The sequence below is a fragment of the Anomalospiza imberbis genome, chromosome 4, assembly GCF_031753505.1.
Source record: "Anomalospiza imberbis isolate Cuckoo-Finch-1a 21T00152 chromosome 4, ASM3175350v1, whole genome shotgun sequence".
Taxonomy (NCBI): Eukaryota; Metazoa; Chordata; class Aves; order Passeriformes; family Viduidae; genus Anomalospiza; species Anomalospiza imberbis.
Genome location: NC_089684.1, coordinates 44,137,478 through 44,158,124, shown reverse-complemented (window position 1 = coordinate 44,158,124; position 20,647 = coordinate 44,137,478). Strand labels below are relative to the sequence as shown.

The window sequence follows — 20,647 nt, the reverse complement described above, 5'->3', positions numbered from 1 at the left end:
CTCATGTCAACACTGCCACGCTGCAGCAATGGAAAACACTGGGAAATAACCAAAACACAGCACTGGGAACTGGAGTTACCTGCAGGACCAGCTGTCAGTGTACAGGTATGCTGCATTAAAGCAGTTCAAACCATCTCTGCTCCTATTTTCTCTCAACTTCTGCAATTACTTCACTCTAAACAATCTGCATCTGAAGGGGAAAAGGTCATCATATATTTTTTTAAAGACTGCTGTCATGTGATAGTCAATCTCTGGGGACTTATTGCTGAAATCATGACTCTAAATATCTCCAAACAAAGCTTATCTCTCAGCCTTGCTCTTTAAATGCAAGAGCATTTAAAGTGGAAAAATGCAACACTAGCAAAGGTTTTATTAGCAAATTAATCTGAGCTTGTTTACTTAGTAAAATACAACAGAATTATTGGTTGCACTCTGGGGCAAGCACTTAGGCAGTAATGAAATAAAAACCATGAAGTGCACAGCGATTACAGAGAAAAATCAGGGACTCTTGGTAAATGGCCCCACTTGGGAATCAATGAACCCACTTGCAGTCCCCGCCATTTCCCTTCTGACAAAGCCGCACTTTCTCCACTTACAGAAGTTAATATGGACCTAGTGCTCAACTGTAACGCTGGCAATGCATTAAAGAAAGTCCTAAAAATAAGAAAAAGAAATATTCCAAACAGCTGAGTATCAAATACCTCTTTACAGACACTTAAAAAAACCCCAAAACAACCCTTTTTTCATTATGTGGCCAGCTGGACTTGAACAAAATGCACAAAGAACTTGAATTCTAAACTAAATCTAAACTAAAATCCCTTTAGTTGAACCCACAAGGTTTAGGCCACATTGATATGAAACCCCCAAAAAGTTGCTGCCTGCCAACTTTCAATCTCCAACTCGTCCTCAAAGCAGAAATAACATGCCTAGAGAGTACCGCCACTATTTATATTTTATTAGCTACATTTCTAAGTAACTGATTTCCCCCAGCAGAAGATTTTATAATTTATTTTCTAGACAGAAAGGGCTCAAGGTCAGGAATTTGTCCAGAAGAACGTGTTCTCTGCCTGCAGCAGCTCCCACTGAGGTATGCTTGATAAACCTCTGTCAGCAGGACAGAGGTCAGTTTCTGTTCAAACTCAGGTGCTGAAAGAAAATCACTGCACTTGAGTGTTCTGGTACCTCCACTAGACCGCTCAAATCAAATCCAGCCTTTCAAAACTTCCAGGAAATCCATATTTTAAATGCTATCCTGTCAGATAAGGTTCACAGTTCACCATTTTCCTACACGCATTCCCAAAGTGAAAAACACACTTGTGGACAAATGGGAATCCATCACAGCCCTCAAATAGGAAGCAGGACTAAAGCCAAGCAGATCATCTCCCCTGCTCACGTTTAAGTATTTCAAAACTTACCATGTCCCTGCCTGAAGATTCCCAGCCAATCTCAGGTCATCTTAAAACACAAGAGTGGAAAAGTACTTCTTGGCTTGCTTTACTTGCCTGCCAAGAGCACATTTTAAATACAATCCACAGACCTTCTTGCCCTCTTGCACTTCCAAGGATCCATCATTTACCATGGGTTGGCATTCCATCCCCTCTGGAACAACTGCATGCCACTGACCAACAGTACCCCAGAAAACACAAGATGAACATACTCAGGCCCAAACTCCTGAATCCACAGGGCCCTTTTCCTCAGGACTGGATGATGCTGAAGGCTGGCATTTGTTTCCAATTAACATTCTTCCCAGTTACAGCCTGTGTGGTAGCCATTGACATTCCAAGTGGCTTTTCAACCTCTCTGTCCCCTCCATTTCACATGTTTGAGCCTTGGACTCATAAAGCCAAAATCAATGCTTGTGACAGCATTCCAAATTCTCCACTGTTCTCAGCAACAAGTACCAAAACCACCTTTCTACTGCTCAAGTGTGAATACAGGGGTGTCATTTCCCTGCAGGAAGGCAGGGTACCTGGCACAGGGAAATGCTTTCCCTACCTCTCTCCAGGCCTGAAAAGGCCAGGTAATATTAAGCCTCAGAGCACACAATACAATACCCCTTATTTTCATGAGGGATTTGAGTATCAGGGATTCTGGGAGCTGGAAGATTTCCTCCAGAAGCCCAGTCCCTACAAATAAGGCAGTAGCGGTCTCCTCTGCTTTCAAACAAAAGCAGGGGATTATATTAAGTGAAACAGGCTAAAAAAAGTTATTTACTATTACTCCAACTGCATAGTTAATTAAGGCAATCAATTTATGAATAGGTACCTTGACAAATGAATCCACAAAGCTCAACTCCTTAAATAAAGGAACATAGGGATGTGTGCATTCACCTTAATGATGAACCTAATTTACACAGGCTTCTTCAAACATCCCTACCCAAACTCAAAGCCTGTAACACCACAGTTTTGTGCATCAAAAAGGGATCAAAATCATCAAGATGCCATTGACGTAAAGCACTAATCCCTCACTGCAAATTTTTCTGTGATCCCTGAAACTCAGAAAATAGAACAGAACACCTCACTCAGGAAAGCAGCAGCTGCTGCTGCTTTTAGCACTATGCTGAGCTTCAAAGGAATGAAGAATACCTTATTTACCATTAGAAATCAGTCAGATTAATTAAATATAGGTAGGTTAATAATATCAAGTGAAAAAGGAGTCCTGCCGGCAGCTGGCCACATGGCTGCACAAACGGAGGGCTTTGCAAAGACAACCAGGGATTGTTCCGACACCTGCCCGCTTTCCCTTCGGCATCCTCAGCCACAAAGAGGGAGCAGCGAGTCAGTTCTTTCCATTTTTTCAAGCTCAGCAGTGTTGAACACTGGGTTACTTCAAAGGGGCATAGCAGCGAGGTGGAAAAGAAGTGTACACTGTGAAGGACAGCCTGATTAAGCTCTGAAACAGCATCAAGATGAAAGACAGAGGAGGAAAATAGTTTTAGTCCAATGCTTGCCTGCCTGTCCTGGATTTCAGAACCTGGCAGCCCTGCAGCTGACAGGAGCTGGAGCACCCCCATGTGTACAGCAGCGCACTCAACAGTACTTTGACAGCTTCTTACTTTCCAGAAACCATGCAACTGTGCCAAAAATGACACTTAGTCCAGGAAAAAAAAAATCTTGCACTTCAAGGAATCCACCCTAGTAACTGAGGTGTGGCTGAAGAGTTTGGATTCCCCACTAAAACAACCCCAAAGAACAACCAGGTGAACAGGCAAGGTGTCAAGTTCTCTGGCAGACAGCAGCATCCCCTCCATTGGCCTGTAAAAGGTGTTGGATCACACTGACATCTCATTCCTGAATGGAACAGGGGTCAGCTCACCTCACCTACAGTATTTCAGGCTAACAATCAAAGGGAATTTAGGAAGGAAACTGCCCTCCTTTCTAAAACCGCAATTCTTTTATCACTACTGGGTCTTGCTCATTTACTTACAATCTCTTTGTTTTCAGCAAAGCCAGAACAGGAAGCAAACAGGAGAGGTGGAGACACAGTTAAGCCAAACAGAGCTATAGATGACATTACTTAACCAATAAAGTGTCATTCACAAAGAATATTGTACAGGCTTTTTTTAAGACACTTCAGTAGGGCTTCTCAAGAGAACACAGCAACAGGTTTTTTCTAATTTTTTCCTTCAGAAACCTCCCTTGGCCCTTCCACAGTCAAGGAATCATTTGACCTGACACACATGTGTATCTTTGTTCCATCTTTCTCATCAACATGGACTGACAACAAAGTAATTGCATTACCATGCAAAGGCAAACAGCAAAGCTCCAATCCTCTTTCCTAGAAACAGCATCAAACACTGAGACAAGGATTTAAGGCCAGACAACGTATTTGAATGGAGTCAAATGGCTGGGAACAGAGGTAAGCTTTTGGGTACACAGTGTCTTTCTCCAGGGCATGACCACCAAAGATTACAAGCATCACAGCCCTGTTCTCCAAGTTCACACTGCACCTTCAAGACAGAGGATGAAACCTGTATTATCCAGCCAGGGTATTTCAGCGCTTCTGAACAGAACCCATTCAGGGAACCTGTACTTGCCTGACTTCAGTTCCTTAAGCTTAGGCTCCCTCCTAAGTACATGCAGTGTCCCAACAACCCTCTTCCAGACCTAAAATAATGCTATGAGAAATCCACCACCCAATACACTCACTGGAGGAACCTTATTCTAACTCACACTGGCAGGTTTTAGGTGTAATTTTATAAGGTAAAAAGGGTGTAAAATAAACATAAATGGAGAACTGCAAATCTAACAAAGCCAGTTTCCTGCATCAAACATATGGGGTTCTGACAGAGCTGTGAGGCCTTTTTTTCAGTGACCAGTTTCATGGCCCTCTTTATGCTTCCCAAGAAATCTGTTATTTTTTTACTGCACACAAGATGTAGCTGCTGTCAGCCTGCCCTCTTCCCAGGCTGGGAACATGAGCTCCTCTCAGGTGAGACTGCTGAGGAAGGAGAGGTGACTTTCCTCAGCACTGCATGGAGCACCAGCTCCCTCTACCACCAGCTTTCCAGACAAAAATTCACTCCCCTTTGCACAGTCTTTTTCCAACACCTACAGATGAGGCAAATTGACAGTATTAAAAATCTAGAACATTATCTTACCTGTAATGCAGACCTGGAAAGGGCTTTATCACATACCTTCTCATCTCCTGTGGGTTTTGAATTGTTAGACACCATTAGATGAGATGCTTTTGGCTGCTTTACCTTCAGTTTCACACCTGTTTTGGGGAGTTTTTTTGGTATAAAAACATCCTGGCAGCATCCAGACATAAATATCACTGATGTTCTGAGACTCCTAACAGTGAAAACAGTGAAAGACCTCAGTGAAACATCCCCACAGGTAAAGTGCAACGTTATTAGTCCAATGATATCTGCATTTTTTCTTCTAAACTGCTGGTTTTAGTCAGAAAGTGTATCTCAGCCCTATCTGTACAGTTCTACTAGGCTATCACAACAATTCAAATAAATGCTTCCAAGTCTGCTTAAAAATTTCTGCTTCCAAATTTTTGTTAGTTTACATCATAGTAGTAGCTTGGAATCTTTTAAAAAGTTAAAGTAAATAATTAATTCCTGATCATTTTAACAAAAAATCCCCAAACATCTTTACCTTCAGGACTCAGAGTAAAAGAGAAGCACTGTATAGAGTCACAGCTTTATTTAACACTCACCTGCCCTTATGATAATTCAGGAGACAAACCTGGACTTCTGGACTATAGCAACTGCAAAACGACCACCCTTGAAACAAAGCTTCCCAGTAAAGACACATTTTTGCTGACCAATCCTTCCTCATGGCCAGCCAGCATTTTATTTGGAAAATAAATATACAGCAAATAAGTACATCTCACTAAAACAGCACTACTTCATTCCTGAGACAGCTCCTGCTGGAGTTCAGAGGTGCTGTTTCTTAGAGCTGTACTTGGTGGCCAAGGCAGCCACCATGTCCCTGTACGGCGTATCCGAGTCGGATGTGGTCCGTGGAATGCAGCACAGCCGGCGGAAGGCGGGAGAGCGCAGCAGGAGGTTGTGGGACAGTCCCACGAGGCTCGAGGACAGCCAGTACAGCGCCATGGACTGCAACAAGACAAGCACGGGTCAGCTCCCTGGAGGCAAGGAAAACACCAGCTTCAGGCAGCTCCTCCCAAACCACAGCTGTGGGTTACTCCCAGGGATTGATAAAAATAACTCACCTAAACCACCCTCCTCTCATTTGCAATAATGGCTTCCGTGCGAAATGTAACTGTCTGTCTCTGAACTCTTCTGGGGAAAAGTGTCATCTACACTGAGGCTTGACAGTTCTTAAATTAATTCATAATAAACTTGCTTCAACTTCTGTCTTTGACACTACAATTGAGCTAAACAACCAGACACTTTATTTTTGCTAAGAACACTCTGCAGTAGAAAACCTGATAAAAATGAGAAGTGTTTGAAGAAAGATGTGGAAAATTTCCTAATTTAAGACCTACATTGGTTTCCAGTGAACAAACATTTGCCTACGTGTCTTTACACAAAGCTTTCCTCTCCTTTTTCATGCTACATGAAGGACACGTCACCTTTCAAGTTTGCAAAGTATTCCTCCTTGAACAAAAATATCCCAAAGGCAACGAGATTTAAACATACACACAGACAGAACATTTGACTTTTCTTAGGCACGCAGCAGTAGAAACATGAAACACGTGAGGCCTTCGGGCTGTCCTTTAAGTACCAGAACAGACCAGCCACAGGTGACATCCCAGAGGTCACCTGGGTACTTACAGAGGGCACTGTGGCAGCAATAGGGATCATCACCACCGACACCGTGCGGAAGAAGTTCGTAACAAACTTCTGGATCCGCGAAACTGGCATTTTTGTTTGGGAAGCAAAGATCTGAAAGGGGATAAACTCACAGTTAGAAACATGCTCTTTTTGAAATGGCCACACTGAGGATTAACACCCAAAAGTCTCATTAGAGCAGCATTCTAAAAGAAACTGTAGTCAAGACTAAATATTACTGAAGCTCAAGTAGATCCGAAACGTGTCCCATCTGACCTGGAGGACTCTGAACAAAGACACCTACACATAAAAATACACAGAGCAAACAGACTGTGTTTCATTTCTGCCCAGTGCATTTAAAGCAGTGATAATTTGCAGCCACCTTTATGTGTTAGCCCTTTGCAGTCACCGCTGCTGGTTTATTCCACCAACGTACCTCCACCACCAGCAAATTCACCAGCCCCAGGGAAATTGGCAAAATCCACGTGGAATCAGGTGCCGTGAGGTCTGTGAACCACAGTGCTCCTCCTGAGGAAAACTGCTCTTGTACTACAGGAAAGAATTGAAGAAAATTCAGAATTCAGTATAATTTACTGTCTCATGTCAGCCAGAACTGTACCAGTGTTAAATCACAGACCCAAGTTTCTAGGTATGTTTTATCCACATAGTAAGTACGAATAAAGTAGAAATCCTTCATTCAACACTCTGCTACCAATATAAGTAAGAAAAGAGAGAGCTACAAGCTGAGACCCAGCTTAGCTCATGAGAGCCACAGACAGGTAAATATGTGATAAAAAATACTTAGATCTCAAATATTTTACAAGTCAATGAGGAAAGTAAGAATGCAGTAACCTACAGTGTTTATTTCCTGATTTTGAGAAAATTATATTTTTCTTAGTAGCTGTATAACTAGCTACATCTTTGCTTAAAAGAACAAACTATAAACTCGTCTAAAAAAAAAAAATCAGTATATAAATTTTTCTAATTTAAAAGACCCTCACATATTCACCTTATCTATAGTATTTCACATGGAAGGCAAAAAATATACAGATTAATAGTGAGCATACTGTGGCACATGTAATATGACTTGCTAAACAGGACTGTCAGACTACATTAAATTTAAAACAAATTTAAAATATTTATTACTTATTATTTATATTAATTAATTAATTTTAATTTTAACTATATTAGGTTTAAAGCCTTAGTAGCTGTTTTTTATATCAGCTTGTACATCAAGCTCAGGACACTGCATTCTTTAACCAAGAAAGTGCCTGTGAAGGCAGGAAGTGGATAAGAAGTGACAGTGAGAGAAGATTAGTGTCCAGATGCAGCACCTATTTGTCACACAACACCTTTTTTCTGACCCCAAAAACTCTCTACAAATCCATTTCCTCCACCTGCAGAGCCCAGGGCACCGACGCTGCAGTTGCGCAGAGCCAGGGACACGCACAGCCACATGGGGACCTGCACCCACAACAGGAGAGTGGCTTTGAAGGGGTGGCAGTTGTCCCGGATGTACAGCTCCGTGACGATCCTCCGCATGTTCCTGGAGAAGTGCAACCTTTTGGAGAGAAAAGCACAAGCTCAGAGCTTTGAAATTGACAATGTCTGAAATGAAACAGAATAAATAAATAAATCAGAGGCGGGGAAAGAAAATCTAAGCTGTGGGCAATGGCAGAATCTTGCTGTAAAAGCTTGGTTTGTGGGATCTTCCTTCCTGCCATGCCCCACTCCGGAATGGATTCAGGAGGTGTGGACAATGCCCCTCGTACCTGGCCACCGTTTCGGACCACCCCAGCTGCTTTCCGCGCACTGAGACTTCATAGCGAAGGCGCTGGGCAAGCTCCTTAATCTCAGGCTGCAGGTTTTCCAGCTAGCTAAAGAAAAGGAGAACTGTTTGGGCACAGTGGCAGGTAACACTCGCTTCCTCTCCTCACCTCTGTTATTAGTTATCCCTGGCAACTCAATACCCGAACAAGTATTAGACTTCCCACTGTAAAATTTAATATATGTACAGGAATTAAACATACACATTGCCACCGTATAGTTGAATACCTCTATGGGTATTACACCTATTAATTACTCTTCTATGATTTAATGCCAGCACAGGCACCAAACATATTAATTACCACTGTAATTTAACAGCTGTAGGGGTAGTAAACACCTGTGAGGGACAAGGCATCTTTGTTATGCCTTGTTCAACAGCAGTGAACACCTTTCATCTTTAAACAAAATAACCACTTGAAAGTTACAGTGACAAGTAATTACAGTAGCAATCAAAGATACTCTCTTACTACTGCAAGAAATGAAGACAGAATTTTAATATTTTAAATTTTATACATTTTTAAGAAGAAAATTATTTCTATCACAGCTGAAATCAGGGCAATTTTTAATAAGCATCTTTTTGCCTGCATTCATGACTTGTAATCAGCTACTCCACTTAAAAAGACCCAGCTTTAACGGCACCTCAATGATATAAAAAAGATAATTATAAAAACTAATAATAGCGTACAAATATAAATATATAATAGAAAATGCATCTGTGTTTAAGAAAAATCTTACATTATCAAACCAAAACCACTGCAATATAATAGAATGTATTACTTACAATATACTGTATGTAATATGTAAATATATTGTGTTATACATGATGAAATATGTATTTATATAGTCATATAAAAATAAAATAAAGGCATAACTTGGCAGGGCACAAAGTCACCACTCACAGCATAAGAGACCCCATTACCCGAGAGCGCAATAGACGCTCACTTCTACAAACAAAAAAAGCACAAAACGTAACGAAATTGCTTTAAAGAACCCCGAACGCCCCCAACCCCGCTGCAATAAAGGACCTGTGATGTTCATATGTTCATTCCGCAGCCCCCGCAGCCCCTCCACCGGCCCTTGCTTCCCTCAGGGCCTCTCCCGCCCCTCAGAGCCCCCTCAGCGCTCCCACCTTCGCCAGCAGCCGGCCCTGCTGCGCGGCCAGCGGGAGGGTCACGGCGGTGCGCAGCACGGCGGCCCCGCCGGCGATGGCGGCCCACCAGGGCAGCCCGGTGGCCTCCTGCAGCGCCGCAAGCCCGCCTTCGGCCCAGTGCACGGGCGCGGACCGCGCCGCCCACTCGTACCAGCCCTCGGTGCCGCCGTGGCCGCCCGGGCCCGGGCCCGCTCCCGCCGCCGCCGCCGCCGCCAGGGCCGGCGGGGCCCGCGCGCCCGCCCGCGCCAGCCGCCACATGCCGACAGGCTCCCTCCGCCGGGGCGCATGCGCGGCCAGCGCGCCGCCCCGCGGCCGCCATGGCGGCTGAGGGCACGGGAAGGGCAAAGCCTCACGGCATGGCCTGCGCTGTATCGGAACGTGGCTGCTGCGGCCCGGGAGCGGAGCCGGGAACAGTCCCGGCGCCCTCCTGCCCTGAGCAGGGACACCTCCCGCCACGTCACAGAGCGCGCCGACTTGGAAAGGAACGACGAGGATCACGGAGTCCAAGACTAGGCCCTGCACCGGGCATCCCCAGGGATCGCACTGTAGGCCTGGGGGTGTTGTCCAAACCGGCTTTGAGCCCTGCCAGGGTTGGGCCAGTGTCTCACCCCTTTGCCAATGAATATTTCCTCCCAGTAGCTAGCCTAAATTTCCCCTTTTTCCATTTGTACCCATTACTTGTTGTATCACTACAGTTCCTGACAAGGAGCCCCTTTTGGGCCACTTCAGGTACTGGAAGGCTGCCATGAGGAACCCACACAACCTTCTCTTCTCCAGGCTGAATGGCCCTAACTCTCTCAGCCTGAAGACTATATTCTAGAGTAATTAATCATTACCAAGCACTTCATCATTCCACACTGGCAGCGTTCTCCTGCCCAGCCAGGTTCTGAACTGTCTCCTTACCCCTTCTGAGGCAAGGAGAGGTCAAAATACCCCTTAGACCATACACTGCACTGTGTTCTCTTCCTCTCCATGTTTGTCCTAACCCTGGTTCTGCTCCTTTTTCCCAAATAAACAGCACCTGCCCGCTCCCAAGAGAGTACATTCCTTGGTTTATTGGATGAATAAAAAGCATTACATTGTGGGGGAAAAATAAAAAAAAAAGTATCTGGGAATAAAAATGGTCCATTTCCCCCCACCCAGGATCTCCTATGCCCAGGCCACTGCCACAGTGGTGGCATCAGGCCTGTTACTGCCCCAGACATGGATTTAACTACCAGGTCATCTAAATACTCTGAATTCATGGCACTAATAAATACTGAGCACTATTTCCCAGTAGGATTAATAATTAGTAACCCTAAACAGCACTAAAGTCTGCAGCAAATGATTGTAGCAGAGGGCAAGGACACTCACCCACACCCTGATAAGGTGTGAGATGGGAGTTTCAAACCTTTTTCTGAGCAGTTTCTTGCTTTGGGATCCATTTTGCTACCACCAGATCTTTACAGGATGTAATTCAGGAGATCAGACTGCTGGAAAAAGGAACTTGCTTTTATTCAGAGCAGCATCTGAGGGCGGGTATATGGCCTTGGACATGCAAAAGGTTTGAGGACACCTCAAATATCACAATAGTTAAAAGGCAGTAATTTCTGTGGCCAGCTGAGATGTTTTCTTGGTTTTTAAAGGAGGAACCATAATAAAACCAAATAATACTTCCTAAATCTGAGTTGTAGATCTCCTTTAAATGCTCTGTGAGGGAACTGTACAGGGATCCTGACTGGATCTGTGTCACTGCTCACCCAGCCCGGCCTCACAGGACCCACCCTCCTTCACCTCCTGCTACAGCTGCCCACAGGTGACAGCTCCTGACAATGTATACAGGAATTCCCACTTGGACTCTTCCAAATAAACCTTCATGGGCCTGATTCTGGAAGAGACCTGCCTCTGGAGCCTTCAGCAGGGAAGTTCTCCTCAAATGTCAAATAGAGGGTGTATGTATTCTCAAAAAAATCCAATACACATTTGGAAAACGCCCTCTGATAATGCCTGGGGTGTTTTTATAACTTACTTAAATTACACAAGTAGAAAAGTTATGCTTATTAATAGTTTAATGTATGAAGGAAACATCCAGATTTCTGAATATGAAGGTACATATCTCACATTAATTTAAGTCTACATAAAGTAGAGCCTCTATAACTGACATATTGAAATTTACTTTCTGCTTAGCCTTTTGTTATGTAAACAATTGTACATTTATTTGCCATTCTAAAACTTCAGGATCAAGTTTACATAATTTTGCTAAATTTCTGTGTTTGCTCAGAAGCAGTTTACAGTACTAAAACCAACCAGCCAAAGAACAGCTTCAACAGAAAGTTATGTCAAAAAAAAAAAAAGAGGAGGAAAGGAAAGAAGAAAGTCTAACTAAGTTGAAACATATGATGGTGGGGAATGGGCGGTCACAATGTTCACAGAAAAAGGTCAGTTAGTAAGTTCTTCTGCAAAAAGCCTACACACTTCAGTCAAGCACATCAGTAGAATGATCTGGGAGCACATAAACTGTTTCTGCCAATTGTGGTTTCCTCTGCAAAAAAAGGAATCTCAAGGCCAGCATGTTGATCCCACTCAGCCCAGTTGGTTCATATGCACACTGTTCATGTGAGGTGTCCAAGTTCCAGTCCACACCTGCAAGAGAAACCCGCGTTAACACCGTGCTTTGGGCTGCTCCAAGCAGGGTACAGCCCATAGGAGGCTGCAGGGCTCACAGTTCTTCCCCTACAGGACAATTAAAAGGGCTCTGGGTGTGCAGCACATGATTTCCCAGCCCAGCTCCCAAATCCCTCCATGCCCAGAGCAAGGGATGTGCTCCCTTCTTGACCTTAACTTTAGACAAACAAGAACTTTATTTCTGCCAACTTATTTTCCCCTAACACCTCCAGCTCTAGGGAATCCCAGGTCTAACCAAGTAAAGCTTTCTTTGGGGGACAAAGTTTCCTCATTAAACCAGAAATCACCTTGCAGGGACGAGAAGCCACCTCAGAGCAATACCTGAACTGTGGCCAAACCCCCTCTCCCCTCACACCTATGGTCTACCAGAGCTGGGAGCATTCTCCACAGCTTGGATCATTCCCAAGCAAATTAAGCCCAGAAACATCTTTATTTAGTAACAGTGTAACAGGGATCACTGTCCAATTAAACATAATCGCAGGATATAATCTAACCAGAGCTACTGAAGTTCCATTATAGTATTAGTTCCCGAGTACGAACAAGGGGTTTAGGGGAATTAATCCCTCTGCCTAAATTATATTTAGTGGACAAGCCTGGCAAGATCAGAACAGCCAAGAGCTACTTACTCCTTTCCTTGGTGTGCTCCTAACACAGTCACAACATCCTCAACTACAGAGCCCAGCAGCAGTCCAGTTGCTGTGTTCCCTTCTTGGGAAGGAAAAGCTTAACTAACAGCACATAAATTGGCTTTTCCTATGAAATTCTGCCCCAAGATTTCTTTTCCCAAATGCCTACCTGCACAGAAAGGAATCACAATATATTTTGAGTAAAATACACAGTGCAAAAAAGATGGAGCAATTACCGTCTGAGGCCCATTGTTTTCTGTGGAATTTGAAACCATCTTTATCAGCGAGTTCCAAGATGGGTCAGCAGCATGAGGCCCGTTAAAGATGGGGCCTCCAGTACCATCTGTGATGGGGGCTACAGGAGGAATTATGGCGTTCCCATACACAGAAAAAGGCATTCCCTGTGGGGAAGGAAAAGAACAGTCAGGATGCTTTCACAAATGCCACTACTAGTGCATGGACAGAAGGACAAAAGGGGATTCACACTGCATATGGGGGCCAAGGAGGTCATTACCCCAACTTTTGGGAAGTCCATGTATCCTGCAGGGACGGGCTGATGGAATGTACCGGAAGGCGTTACGATTCCCGTGCTGTCTCTCTCCATGGCTTGGTGCGAGAAGACGCCTGGATCAGACATGGGCCTGTGGATCATGTGGCTGCCCATGCCGCTGTGACACCAGTCCACTTTATCTGCCAGCACAGAGACACGACGTTACCCAGGGCACCCTCACCGCCTGCCGTCCAGCCTCCACGGCTGCCAGCCTGCAGCTCAGGCCCCCATCTGCACCACAGCTCAGGAGCACACGGCATGGATAGAGAACACCAGGAGTGCCACCTGCAGGGCCAGGAACCCTGAGCCACTGCCAGGAGTTTGGGACAGTTACCTGCAACCAGAGCGTTGCCCCTGCAACTTTCCTCCATTTCAACAGCAAAGCTGGAATTTGGGCTAACTCTCCCTCCTCCAAAAACCTCAATTCCTCGTACCTTTGGTGCTGTGGAAAGGGTATGTACACTATGAAGATACTTGCTCTACTTCACTACCATTCTTCCATTAATTACTTAATAGTCTAAGGGGCACAGAAGTACCTGTGCAAACCAAAACCAGAAAATGACAAGATGCAGATATGGGCTCATATCCTAATTCTGTGAAGTCATCAGAGGCACTTTGGTATTGGTGCTGCAGTTCAAACCCCAGACATTCAAAAATCCAATTTTCAAAACAAAACATTAAAAAAAAAATTATTTGGAGAAGGGGTACAGGAACATTTCTGAGGCACCCTAATTCTCAAGTAGAGAAGAGCCAATCCCATTGTGAACTGAAAATCAAAATGTTGAAGTAATTGACCAAAGCAGAAAGAAAGCAGCATCCCAAAAGGCAAGACAGGCACAAAGGACAACTTTTCCAGCCACACAATGCAAATAAATAGTGAATTTCTAAAGCTTTATCTGGGAAAAGACCACCAGTGAAGTAAAAATAAGGGTTTGTACTTAGGAAAAAAATTCCAGCACAGTCAGTCAATTAAAACCTTTAGCTGTCTGGACTTAGTCAAGGAGCAGAACAGATTGTTCTGAAGGGTGGAGCAGTTCCAATCCTTGCAGGTTTTCCAGAGCAGATTGGATAAAGCCTTGAGCAATACAGGCAGAACTCATGGCAAACCCCATTTTGTGCAGGAGGCTGACAGGACATCCAGAGGTCCAATCCAAAACAGTCTCAATATTCATAGTCCCCATCCCAAGCAAAAACACCTAAAGAAATTAAAAATCAACTCCTCACAAAAACCCAATCAATATGAAAAAAGTTCATCAGTCTCCCAGAAATTGCATCCAAGACTCCTGACAAGTTTGGTAAGAAAAGCTGTAGGATGACTAACTGAAACTGTTAATAAGATCTGAAATACTAAATTCTGTGTGACCCCAGGAGAGCCAAGAGTCTTGTGGTAGTAGAAGGCGAACGGCTGAAAAGAACAAAGGAAACCCAACTGTGGAATATGACTTTATAAAAGCTATCTTGTGACACCTTCATTTCCCCTCTTCGTAAATTCAATGATCCTCATTGTGTTCATCCCTGGAAGGCTTGTTTTTGTTTTTCCTGCTCCTGCTTGGGAGTACCAAATCTTCATAGCCAGGACATTTCAGAACCCTTGAAGGTTTCAGAAACCTTGTTAAAGGTTAAGGAAGGAAGGCTAAGAGATGTCCTTGCTCCAAACCCTTTGGAAAGAAGATTTCTGTGTTTTCAGGCACTCACTTCCGCATGCTCCCGTGCTGAAGACAAGTTTGGCAAACACAATGGTGTGATCAACTCAAGTGCATTTATGAACAACACCTACCTTGACTGCCACCTATACCTTCGAAGGACCAGATCCCACTGTGTCCCACTGGAGCAGCCAAGTTGCTCCCAATTACAGAAGGAGTAGACGTTCCAGTTTGTCTAATACGTGCAGACCGTTCAGTCCCAATAGGAACAGGAACTTTTCTGTCCTGAGAAACGTTACTGGGTTTTTCTGATCCCAAGGACACTGCTGAAGGGGTGGGAGAGGGTGCTCGTACTCCAGAGGACACGGACTGAGCAGGAGATTCTGGAAGGAGACCAACAGGAGCTCTTAGTGACGGCAGCCAGATCCCACAAACCTATCCTTCAATGTCCAACAACTGACAACGCGGAGCTGGTTAATGCCACATTCATCCACCTCAGGATAATTTTAATTCCAGATCACAGCGATATTCACCAGTGATTTGGACCCTTATATAAAATGCTTATCATGCCCTGGTAGCTCAGCCACTGGAGGATACACCCCATAAAACCTTAACTAAGCACTACTGTCCATCAGCAACAGAAGATTGTAGGATTATATCCTACACCAGAGCTGAAATAAGCCCACATAAACTCATGTCTTTGTTGGGTTTGTTTTTTCTTCTTCTTCTTTTTGATTTGTTCCCTGGGGTTTTTTTGTCATTGTTTTTGCCAATAAAACAGATGAACACGTTCCCTATAAATAAGCCAGCACTCATCAGCTTATTTGTTTTCTGTCCAAAAAACTCCTAACTGCAGGGGCCAAAGGTAGAGGAAGGTACCAGAACCTGCCCTGAGGATATTCTCCTGGAATTCCTTATGCAGTTCTGCCAGACAATTTTATTTATACAGCAGCTTCTCAGCAGCTTCCTGCTGACCAGAACTCACCATTTGATGCTGATGAACATGGCGGCAATAAACTAAGAGGGGAAAAATGCTGTCTGTTAAAATTAGCAGCTGCAGGCGCTCCGCCCAGCGGTGTCCCGGGCGCATAGATCTGCCCTCCCGACAGGTTCGAGGCAAAGGTCCCCAGGTGTGTAGAAGAAGGTGTTACAGAAGCATAGGGAGAATCCATACTGACAATACCTACAGGAGAAAACAGGGCACAAGTGACTCCCAGAACTGCAACACTCCAGCAAGAGGTCGCCCGTATCATGGAAAGAGAAAGGAAAACTTTTATCCAGTCTCTCTTTGAGGGCATGTGTTACAATTTCCCAAAGGCAACTGAAGCATTAAGTGTCACATTCCGCAAATCTATTCAGTATGTGGCAGTGGTGCTGTACACCTAAATCAAGAATGATTCTGACTTTCCTTAACATCAAATGCCACCAATTAGCTAAGGTACTCAGAATACAAGAATCACTGCTCCCTTCATGTCCTCTGCAATGAAGAAAGTGAAAAATAAAATCTTAGGGATCTAAGACTTATGCATTTGCATATCTTAGGGACATACAGGGCCCTAATCAAAATGCTGACTAGTATATCAAGATTAAAAAATTCAACACCATCATAGTCACAAAATAGGAAAGAAAGCGCTGTTCTATCTTTTACACCATTAACACCTAAGTGATCCTACAAAAACAGGCAGAGATGGTCCAAACCATGCATGTACTTTCCGGAAGCAACATAACAGATTCTGTGACAACCCCTTGGCCTCTGTTTTGGGCAGAAAGCTCAACAGCGCACTAAAAAATGCAGGCAGTCAAGGAAATTACATTTTTTGGATCAAATTTAGAAAATAAGAGAACACACCTCTTGTCATTTACAGGTTTGTATCAAAACACCACTTTATTTACCATCCTTGCCCTTGGAAGATGCTGCATATTTTTCTGCAGTCTCAGGACAAGGTATCGCAAACTGGAACAGTCACTATCTGCTAAGGAAGGGAGGTGGAAATGAGAGTGTTTCATTATCTCAGCTATTGAAGAGGAACAGACTGGAATGGAAAAACCCCTATTTTACCAAGCCCGTCAGCTGCCAAACAGTTACTAGATTTGACAGGACACTTAAAATGAACTCAGCTTAAAAAACACAAGAATAAACTGTATTATTACTGTATGGACACAAGCCAGAGACTTACCTGAGGGACTTGGAGCTGGCCTCTGTAACGGTGGCCTAAAACCTGGGGCTTTGGAAGTATCAGACTGATGTAACGGATCTGAATTTGGCAAAAATGAGGACTTAGCTGAGAGCATGGATTCCGGCGTTGTCTGAGAGGAAACGACGGACCCACCCCAGAAGGCATGAGCAGATGTGGGGCTGTTCTCAAACAACGTACTAAAGGGCCCAAAAGGCAGAGTAGCACTGAAGTTGTTCCCCAGGGGCTTGTTTGCGGGGTGGGCCGAATTCTGAGAAGCACTTTGTGTACTTAAGGTAGAAGGAAGCTGCACTGAAGAAGGAACGCTGTGGGGCCTTTTGATGTGATTAACGTTGAGGACTGCGACAGAGGAGTTTTGCACAGGAGCTGGATTCTTGGGGACGCTGCCAGTTCCATGGACAGGTGGTCTGATGGCTGGGGTTTCCATCTTGGCTGCGGGCTGAGCAGACCCCATCGCCGGCTGGGACACGGGGTAGGTCATGGGAGCGCTGCTCGCGCCTACCGCCGGAGCGGATGAGCTCGTTGCCGCTAAATTTGGAGGCACAACCATGCGAGGATCTGGTGCAGGAACCTGAGGTTGCTGGAGAGGGGGCCTGGCCTCTGGCAGAGGAGCTCCCGTGGGCTGCTGATGAGCAGGATGCACAGAGGAGCTGCTGGTCCCAGGATTGGGCTGCCTGCTGCTGGTTGAGCCGCCCGCATCCACCACGGGTGGGCTCCCCGCGTCCGGCTCAGACGGAGGTGCACCTTTGTTGGGAGAGGCTGCCGTGCAGTCGGGAGGACTGCTCCTGGAGACGCCTGCCGGCTGTGCAGGAGGAGAGGGAGATGAGGGGGAAGATGCAGGGTAGTGTTCTTTGGCAGTAGGAGTTGGATACGTGGTGTTTGTGGGCGCTGTGCTCGTGTTGCTCGCCGTGGTTGTCACGGTGGTGGTGGTGGCGTTGGACGTCTTCACCACCGTGACGAACAGCTGCCTCCTGACCGAAGGGGAGCTGGGGTTGCCGCTCGCCGAAGATCCAGGCACAGTAGAAGCCACTGAAGTCGTTGTTGCCGTGGGACTCGTCGTCAAAGAACTTGCTGAATTCACCTGAGAACCGCTGCTGTTCTGGCTGCTGTGGCGAGGCACCATGTGAGGTTTCGGCGAGTTCGTAGCTCGGGCGGGGCTCAGCGGCCTGACAGGAAACGGACCCCACGTGGACTGGGCTGGTGGGAAGGTACCTCCGAAGTGCGTCATGGGCAGCCGCGGCGGACGGATCTGCTGGAACGTCTGAGCAGCGAGGAGCGCGTGTGCAAACTGCGGAGGAGGATATGCCAGCGGAAGAGAAACTTGGAAACCAGGCCGCACATTGTTCACAGGGTTCTTAATGCTTTTGTGAGTGGATGTTGAGGAGATTGCAGGCACGGTGAGCGTGGAGGCGGTCTGAGATGTTGACGAAGCAGCTACAGTGGTCACTTTGATGCCCACGAGAGAGCTGTTAGCAGCTGTAGTGGTGGCAGGTGTCGAGGACCCTATTTTGGAATTTACAGTTGAACTTTTCAAACGGTTCTTTGGAATAAGTTCATCGATTTCCTTATCTGGATCCTTAATCAGAGCATTGATCAACTGTGTGGCCTGTCTGGTTGACTCTGTGCCACCCCTATGAAAAAGGACAGAAAAAGTGCATCTAAAGCATTTACACATGTTATAGCCGAAGACCTCCCACACACGATCCAGGCTATCTGCTACCACCCTAACACAAACTGGAAAATTACTCTCTAGCCACAAACTGAGCTTGGCACAGTCCTGCTGCAGACAACTACTCAAGAAGTCCAAGTTAAATGCCCAAAATCCCAAAACCCTCAAATGGATAAAATATTTGCTTCCCGAAATATGCTTTCATATTTCACCATGTACTAACAAGCCCAAACACAGAATCCCAACATTTATGTTTCACCTTATCTCACAAGCTGTCTTTTGCACCTGCTGGTGATTGCACTCTGTTTCCCCACCCCATTCATCTCCCCTGCTTCCAAGATATCTTCCAAAGAACAACCAGATCAAGCCTTTAATTCTCCTATGCAGACAAACATTCTATAAGGAGAACATACCTACAGGATGGACCAATGCAGGATCCTGCTCACCTTATTGTGATGATTCGGTCTCCAGTTTTATCCTTCTGTTTGTCAATATCTATATGTGCTCCCGTGCACTCCCGGATCGCGTTGATGTTACATCCTCCTCTGCCAATAACTCTGGAAATCACAGTTGATGGGACAGAAACCTTCTTGGACCTATATAAGAAAGAAACAATATTAAGTAGGAAACACTTCCATGGCAAGAAGCTGTGGGCAGGCTGGTCAAAAGCATACTGTATTTTCTGATTCAACCAATACAGCAGCAACTTTGTGAGATCTCAAACCCACTAAGAAGGTCATTCAGTAACTCCAAGGAAGGCTACACAAAGGACAGCATCAAAGTGAATTAAGGGAATTGTTTTGCTTACCGTCTCACAACTTCCTTCCAACCTTCTTCCCTTTTCTGACCACGTTTAGGACTAGCAATGGTTAGCTTTCCGTTTGGAGAAGAAAGGGGAGAAGGAGTGGATTTTGTGCAAGTAGACAAAGAATTACTTGTCACTTCATTAATAACTTCAGACAACCTGCAAAAAGAATTAAATGCTGTCATTTCGTGGGGGAGAAAAAAAGGATGACTTGCACTTTGCATTCATGGTCACAGGAACTTACTTGATGGATGACTTGCCAGGCACTGCTTTCCTCTCATCCTTTGGACAAGTGACGAGCACCGACGGTTGCTTTTTGTTGCTCTGTGTGTTAGTGACAGCTGTGGAGGAATGATTGTCACTTTTGTGGCTGCTGTTGCTATTGCTGCTCTCATCGCTGCAGCTGGAGATCCTCATATTGTCACTGTCACCACTCTCGCTAGTGCTGCTGCTCTTGGATTCCCCATTCACCTTCTCAGGTTGGCTATAGGAAATGGGAAGCTGATCATCAAATATAATCTGAACATTATCAGGGGTTACTTTGTTTTTCCTGTTTTTCCTCTTGGAGCTCGTTGTGGTGATGGTGTTATTCCTCTTCCCATGAGAACCTGCTAATGTTGTCCAGGTTGCAGATATACCTATGGTGGTGGTGGTGGTAGCACTGGGAGGCTCCATTGGGACCTCAGGATCATCTGATAGAAAATAAAAAGCAGGAGTAACTTAGCTGGTTTGAGGAAACTTGAGTATTTTGCCTTCCAAATCACACCTGTCCTATCAAAAAACTTTAGGACTAAATTCTTTGCAAAGCTCCAAGAAACATACAAAACCCTTGACTATGAGACATCCATAAATCTATTACAGATGTCATACCAGCTCATACCGAATTTCATTCTTTTCTTGGAATAATTGCAGTAATCACCTTCAGCTTTTAACTTCTCCTTCTCCTGGGCAGCTTGAAGTTCGAAATTCTCTTTATTTTTTGCTTCTATTTCTTCTAGTTTTCGCCTTTGTTCCTCTTTTTTCTTCCTCCTTTTCTCTTTTCTCTTCTCTCTTTTGGCAGCCAGAGCCAGTCTCCTGCTTTCTTCCCTTAGCTACAAGTCAAGCACATGGAACAGCATTACAAGATGTCCCATGCATTTCAAGAAATCCAAATGCTTTTTATTTCCTTGGACTTTTCTGTTTTATTTCTACTACAGTACTACGGTTTTTAGTAAATAAGTTCATTTTTTTTAATATTTAGGACACAAAATTGGGTTTAGAACTAAAATCCA

At 44.9% G+C, this 20,647-nt stretch overlaps 2 protein-coding genes across 9 annotated transcripts in view; both read right to left on the bottom strand.

Annotated features, from left to right (window-relative positions):
• Nucleotides 1-5,253: 5,253 nt before the first annotated feature.
• COX18 (cytochrome c oxidase assembly factor COX18) lies at nt 5,254-9,498 on the bottom strand. Of its 4 annotated transcripts, none has more exons than XM_068188182.1 (6): nt 9,204-9,498; nt 8,020-8,120; nt 7,645-7,808; nt 6,684-6,796; nt 6,251-6,361; nt 5,254-5,569 (listed from the first exon to the last, which is right to left on the bottom strand). In XM_068188182.1, the coding sequence occupies exons 1-6, from the start codon at nt 9,480-9,482 to the stop codon at nt 5,387-5,389; spliced, it is 951 nt and encodes a 316-aa protein (XP_068044283.1). In that variant the 5' UTR covers nt 9,483-9,498; the 3' UTR covers nt 5,254-5,386. The 4 variants fall into 4 exon arrangements, with proteins under 4 accessions (XP_068044283.1, XP_068044286.1, XP_068044285.1 ...); XM_068188185.1 differs by having other exon boundaries at nt 8,020-8,124; nt 9,376-9,483; XM_068188184.1 differs by having other exon boundaries at nt 8,020-8,124; nt 9,204-9,467.
• A 1,756-nt stretch (nt 9,499-11,254) lies between these two features.
• The window catches only part of ANKRD17 (ankyrin repeat domain 17), a 69,727-nt gene continuing 60,334 nt past the window's right edge, over nt 11,255-20,647 (bottom strand). For all 5 annotated transcript variants that reach the window (XM_068188160.1, XM_068188161.1, XM_068188164.1 and 2 more), the window contains 10 exons: nt 20,296-20,467; nt 19,621-20,068; nt 19,380-19,535; nt 19,018-19,167; nt 16,885-18,533; nt 15,693-15,890; nt 14,842-15,090; nt 13,029-13,204; nt 12,751-12,915; nt 11,255-11,846 (listed from right to left, as the gene is read on the bottom strand). In XM_068188160.1, coding sequence (XP_068044261.1) covers nt 11,787-11,846; nt 12,751-12,915; nt 13,029-13,204; nt 14,842-15,090; nt 15,693-15,890; nt 16,885-18,533; nt 19,018-19,167; nt 19,380-19,535; nt 19,621-20,068; nt 20,296-20,467 — 3,423 coding nt within the window. In that variant the 3' untranslated portion in view covers nt 11,255-11,786. The remainder of the gene's footprint in view (nt 11,847-12,750; nt 12,916-13,028; nt 13,205-14,841; nt 15,091-15,692; nt 15,891-16,884; nt 18,534-19,017; nt 19,168-19,379; nt 19,536-19,620; nt 20,069-20,295; nt 20,468-20,647) is intronic.

What these genes read in the sequence shown, in the direction of transcription:
- COX18 (XM_068188182.1), bottom strand. Translation starts at nt 9,482, where the DNA reads ATGTGGCGGCTGGCGCGGGCGGGCGCGCGGGCCCCGCCGGCCCTGGCG. An exon ending in AGGGCCGGCTGCTGGCGAAG is followed by an intron (nt 8,121 to 9,203) that starts GTGGGAGCGCTG and finishes TTCTTTAGCTAG; the next exon opens with CTGGAAAACCTGCAGCCTGA. An exon ending in CGGTGCCCTGGGCTCTGCAG is followed by an intron (nt 6,797 to 7,644) that starts GTGGAGGAAATG and finishes TCTTTCCTGTAG; the next exon opens with TACAAGAGCAGTTTTCCTCA.